The 6,379-nt window shown below is 45.7% G+C and overlaps 1 protein-coding gene across 1 annotated transcript; it reads left to right on the forward strand.

The window, feature by feature from the left end:
* Positions 1-1,406: 1,406 nt before the first annotated feature.
* UMPS (uridine monophosphate synthetase) lies at positions 1,407-5,153 on the forward strand (the record flags this gene model as incomplete). Its single annotated transcript, XM_015405608.1, has 3 exons — positions 1,407-1,572; positions 3,795-3,948; positions 4,442-5,153. Coding segments are annotated over exons 1-3 (1,001 nt in total), but the record flags the coding sequence as incomplete, so codon positions are not given.
* Between the last annotated feature and the right edge of the window lie 1,226 nt (positions 5,154-6,379).

The raw sequence follows: 6,379 nt of genomic DNA on the forward strand, positions 1-6,379 counted from the left end.
CATATCTTGGAGAGTGGAGTGATTTCATTTGCTGAATGACAACAGCAGGTTTCACTGGATTAGGTGTGATAAGCAGAGGGCTAAACATACTATATATGTATAATATGTATATATAGTATAAACATACTAACATCTATAAATTGGTAGTGGTTAAGTGTGGTGGACTCTAATCTGGGAGAACCGGGTTTGATTCCCCCACTCCTCCACTGGCACCTGGCTGGATGACCTTGGGCAAGCTGTAGTTCTGATAAGAGCTGTCCTTGAAAAAAGAGCAGTTTCTGTCAGAGCTCTCTCGGCCCCACCTACCTCACAGGGTGTCTGTTGTGGGGAGGGGAAGGGAAAGGAGTTTGTAAGCTGCTCTGAGACTCCTTTGGGTAGTGAAGGGCGGGGTATAAATCCAATCCCCTCCTCTTCTTCCAACTAATAAATGTGTTGGATCAACCATTGTAAGCCACTCTGAATAGGAAAAGCGCGAGAACACGTCCCAGCTTAATGGACAAAATGGCCCTCCTCCTTTAGCAAGAACATGGCTGCAATTGAAAACAGCTGGTCCAAAGCAGACATGTGCTGTTCAATGCTCCCTCTAAGCTGTGGAGTCTTGTGAGCAAAAATTCTGCTTTGTGAGCGACTGGCATTAAAGTTGTGAGCAAGCGATTTGGGCCACTGCATAAATTAGTTTGCTCTGGAGCCACCCTTCCTGAGCTAAGACAAAAATGTGTGAGCCGGAGGCTAAGAAACTGTGAGCTAGCTCACACTAACTCAGCTTAGAGGGAAGACTGGTGCTGTTATTAAAGTTTCATTCACAGCGAGCACGACAGACTGTCAGATCTTCAATACACGAGAAGCCCAGCTGGATACCAAAACCTGGGGCTGGGCACGGCTGCCCATTCGAACAGCCACCTGTCCTTAGAAACATTGCACGGCGTGCGGCGCTGTCCCTTGGAACCCCCTTCGTTTCCCTCCCCTGTTTTCATGGTCATTTAAAAATATTTTATTTAAAAGTGGCACAAGAAGCCAATGTTCCCTCTAAGCTGAGCAAAAATTCTACTCTGGATCTTCAATACACGAGAAGCCCAGCTGGGTACTAAAACCTGGGGCTGGGCACGCCTGCCCATTCGAACAGCCACCTGTCCTTACAAACACTGCACGGCGCGCAGTGCTGCCCCTTGGAACCACCTTCGTTTCCCTCCCCTGTTTTCATGGCCATTTAAAAATATTTTATTTAAAAGCCGCCCTAGAAGCAGAAGCAAAGAAAACGCTTTAGCCCGCCTTCTGCAGTCACCAGCCAATGCTAGAGCAGAAACGGGGGGGGGGGAGAGAGAGACAGGCGACGATGGCCACTAGAGTCCGCCCTTCCAGGGTCCTCCGCCCGGATGCAGGGTTGCGTCATCATTCGGCGACGGGATTGCGCGGGCGAGTGGTGGCGGCGCGAGCGCGATGGATCCGCTGGCGTCGGAGCTGCACCGCGTGGGAGCGCTTCGTTTCGGGGACTTCGTGCTCAAGAGTGGCCTCGTCTCCCCGGTGTACGTCGACCTGCGTGTCGTCGTGGCTTACCCGGCTCTGCTCAACAAAGTGCGTGCTCTTTCCTCGCGTCAGGGGGAGGCGGAGGCTGAATGGGGAAAGAGGGAACGACCCAGTGCGGAAGACGGGGCAAGGCGGTTGAGGGCCGGTAGCCAATGATATCTGTGAACGTGAAAGGGAGGGGCGGGCTCTTGAATAGCTTGTAGAATCTGATAGGTTGGGCAGAGGAAGAGGAACGTGATTGGTGAAAGAAGTAGGCGTGGGTTTGCATGGATGAAGATGATATTGGGCTACTCTACTGGGCTGTTTTAAGTAGGGGCTGCGGTGGCTCAAGTGGTTAAGACGCTGAACTGCAGTCTTGGAAGGTCGGTGGTTCAGCCGTTCGAGACCGGAGTGCCACATGATGCAGTGAGTGCTGGTCTCTGGCCCCAGCTCCTGCCAACCTAGCAGTTCGAAAGCAAGAAATTGCTTAAGACGCTGAACTGCAGGCTGTGGAAGGTCAGTAGTTCAACAGTTCGAGACCCAAGTTGCCTAGTTCCAGCTCCTGCCAAACTAGCCGTTCGAAAGCAAGAAATTGCAAGTAGATAAATAGGGACCACTTCGGTAGGAAGGTAACAGCGTTCCGTGCAACTTGGTGTTTAGTCATGCCGGCCACATGACCACGGAAACGTCTTCGGACAGCGCTGGCTCTTCTGCTTGGAAATGGAGATGAGCACCCTAGAGTTGGATTCGACTGGCTTTCGAGCGAGGGAAACCTTTACTGGGCTGTTCTAAGGGCTGACCCACCTCAGAGCGCAGTAACTGAACCTTTGTTGAACAATCTTTGAATGTTCAGAGGTCTTGGTGGCCCTTGTTTCAAGGTCTCAGCCTCTGTCTGTTTTACTGTAGAAACAGTCTGTTGTGGCATTTGTTTTTCGTGGGGGGAGGGATGGAGTTGTGTGAGCAATAGCCCCTTTTGTTACATTCAGAAATTGGTGGTTTCCTAAGTAGATAGGTATATGTTATGCTCTGACTAGCGAAGGAAATGATTTCATAAAAAAAAACGAGGTAGTAACAGGCAATGTTCCCTCTAAGCTGTGGAGTCTTGTGAGCAAAAATTCTACTTTGTGAGCTACTGGCATTAAAGTTGTGAGCAGGTGAATTGGCTACTGCGTAAATTAGTTTGCTCTGGAGCAGTCCCTTCCTGAGCTAAGACAAAAATATGTCAGCCGGAGGCTAAAAAAACCTGTGAGCTAGCTCACACTAACTCAGCTTTGAGAGAACACTGGTAACAGGTGTCTCTCACGGGCTCATGAATGTGTAAAAAAATGTGGTTATGTGCAGTTGGTTTCACCACAGATCAGGTTGCTGTTAACAGCAATGTGGGGTGATCATGTAGCCTGGATATATATGTAGTGCTCATCCATATGTAGGAACCTCAAAGGTAACATTAGAGATGTAAAATTTCCGGAAATTTGGAAGCGCCGGAAAAAACCCGTTTTTTCCCGGGAAAAAATGGAAATTTTTTGAAAAATTGAAAAAAATGCTACATTAGCATTTCTTTTGTCTTTTTTTGATTGAAAGTCATTCTGTTACTTTAGGAACATGAAATATGACTATGGACATTTTTACTTGGCATGAAATTATCACAACTAGCATATTTAAAATATAGTGTATCCAAACAATTATTACAAACAGAATACCCACCCACATGCAAAAACGAAACTGAAACCTTTTTTATTTTCTTCTGACAATAGCACCTCCTAAAGGAAGAAGTGCATGTTGTTCTTGCATTGGAGAGTTCAGTTTGTAAAATATATATATATATAATTTGTTATATAATATATTTTTATTTTATTATTATAGTTTTTAAGATTTTAGTATGTGGAAATCTGAAATAGAATCAAAATATTTGTACCTTAATTTCATGTTTTTCCCCCTGCTGTTTTTCAAATACAGATAGATAGATAAACTGATGGGGATTGAGGTGCCAGATGTTGGTGATGTATCCCTGCTTTTTAAAAACCCATGAGTATGAAATATAAGCTGTCTTTCCCTTCTCAGTCCAAATAGCAGCAGAAAGACTTGTTAGCCTGTTTTGTGAAGTAACAAGGCATATTGTAAAACAAAAACATAGTTCCCATCCATAGAAATTTGAAACTTCTGGGGCAGGGGGTGGGGAGGGTATACTTTCTGGCAGATAGCTTATGGACTCCATGTTTTCCCTACTGCCATGTAACACAAATGTATAGTCCTGTTAATAAAGTATCTTTAAAAAAATTTCTCTCCCTCAGGTAGCACATCTTCTCTTTCAAACAACAAAAGATGCTGGAATCAAGTATGACTGTGTGTGTGGGGTTCCATACACAGCTTTACCACTGGCTACAATAATCTGCTCTGCCAACCAGATCCCAATGCTTATTCGCAGGAAAGAAGCTAAAGAGCATGGTAAAAGAAGCAATCTGGGGTTGTACACATGGGTATATAAGCTGTGACTGTTCAAGACTGCAAAGGTTTTTTTTAAAATTAAGTCTCAATTTCCTGTATGTTTTGGTTTAATTTTTTTGCTTCTTGCTTTTAAAGGTACCAAGCGCATTGTAGAAGGCATCATAAATGCGGGAGAAACTTGTCTTATCATTGAGGATGTGGTCACCACCGGCTCAAGTGTCTTGGAAACAGCGGAGGTTCTTCGTAAAGAGGGATTGAATATTACTGATGCTATTGTGCTGTTGGATAGAGAGCAGGGAGGAGAAGCCATGCTGGCGAAAAATGGGATTCGCTTACATTCAGTATGTACAAAGAGCATGGTAAAAGAAGCAATCTGGGTTGTCCACATGGGTATATAAACTGTGACTGTTCAAGACTGCAAAGATGTTTTTAAAAATTAAGTCTCAATTTCCTGTATGTATTGGTTTAATTATTTTACTTCTTGATTTTAAAGGTACCAAGCGCATTGTAGAAGGCATCATAAATGCAGGAGAAACTTGTCTTATCATCGAGGATGTGGTCACCACCGGCTCAAGTGTCTTGGAAACAGCGGAGGTTCTCCGTAAAGAGGGATTGAATGTTACTGATGCTATTGTGCTGTTGGATAGAGAGCAGGGAGGAGAAGCCATGCTGGCGAAAAATGGGATTCGCTTACATTCAGTGTGTACCTTGACTAAGGTGCTCAAGATCCTCGAGCAGCAGGAAAAAGTTGCTTCGTCGATGGTGATGCAGGTAGAGAGATTCATTCAGGAGAACATCAGTAAGCCTTCTGAGCAAAATGGTACCACTGCAATCAAAAGAACATGCAAAGAGATGAGTTTTGGTGCTCGGGCTGAGCTGCCTGGCACACATCCCCTTGCTGTTCGGCTTCTCAGGCTCATGGAGAAGAAGCAGTCTAACTTGTGTCTTTCTGCTGATGTAACCAAGTCCACAGAATTGCTCCAACTGGCTGCTGTTCTTGGCCCATCTATCTGTGTCTTGAAAACGCACATAGATATTCTGGAAGATTTCACCTTAGAAGTAATAAAAGAATTAAGAGGGCTTGCTGACCGGCATGAATTCTTGATATTTGAAGACCGGAAGTTTGCAGACATTGGAAATACAGTGAAGCATCAGTATGGAGGTGAGTTTGAGCTTGCTTCCTTCTTACCAACCAATCTACCATTGTCGCACTCCCAATCTGTGGTTGTGTTCAGACTGGCAGTTTGGCCCGATAGAGGCACATTTTACAAACGGATTAAACGGGCACGATCACACAGCCACATCTGTCAGGCGTTTCCTGGGCATACTCACCCCGTTAGACACAGCAGGGTGTGCTGTGTGACTGATATATCCCACTACACTTTAACCCGGTTCAATTAGAGGCGGCACCGTGTCGCGCCAAGCCGCCAGTGTGATCACAGCCTGTAATTTGATGCATTTTTTTTCAAGACCTGTATACATTCCTAGGAACTTGACACTTATTCTTTATTTCAGTAAAGACAAAACTTCACAGCTTTTTTTGAGCCAAGTTTTATTCTGATTTGTTACATCACATTGAGGGAAATGGCACTAAAGCTTGAAGTTAACCTATGTGATGGTCATAATGAAAAAAATCTCGATTGTCCAGAACTATAAGGACTGATGGTGCTGATTGATGTCTTTGATGGATGTGGACAACAGGGCTTTATTTATTTGTTTGTTTTTAATTTATAAATTCAATTTATAGCCTGCCCTCCCCGCTATGTGGGCTCAGGACGGCTCACAATCAGGCATAAGCCCGCACATAAAACACAATTAAAACCATTTAAAATCACTTCTACAATATTACAACATTATTAAGTGCTCTGGATGTTCCGAATAGATCTTCCATGAAGATGACGTAATAATGCTGCTATACCCCTCAGTGCCGTTCGTTCCGCTTAGTGCTGTTGTTCTTTCTTCCAGGGCCAGATAATGATGGTACGATAGTGGCGGCTCCTACTCAAACGCCTGGCGGAAGAGCTCTGTCTTGCAGTCCCTGCGGAACTGCGCTAGGTCCCGCAGGGCCCGGATCTCCCCCAGGAGCTCGTTCCACCAGGTAGGAGCCGCCACCGAGAAGGCTCTGGCCCTGGTAGCAGCCAGCCTGGCCTCCTTGGGGCCTGGCATCGCCAGGAGATGTTCCGTCCCCGACCGTAGTGCCCGTGGGGGAACATATGGGGAAAGGCGGTCCCTTAGGTATGCTGGACCCTGGCCATATAGGGCTTTAAAGGTGAGAACCAGCACTTTGAAGCGAATCCGGTACGCTATCGGCAGCCAGTGCAGTGCTTTCAGAACAGGCCGGATGTGGCCCCTACTAGGAAGACCCATCAACAGCCTGGCCCCAGCATTCTGCACCACAGGGGCTCTTTTTCACCATACTAATAAAGATGTG

Source organism: Gekko japonicus, unplaced genomic scaffold (genome assembly GCF_001447785.1).
Source record: "Gekko japonicus isolate JY-2015 unplaced genomic scaffold, Gekko_japonicus_V1.1 scaffold3331, whole genome shotgun sequence".
In the NCBI taxonomy this organism is placed as follows: Eukaryota; Metazoa; Chordata; class Lepidosauria; order Squamata; family Gekkonidae; genus Gekko; species Gekko japonicus.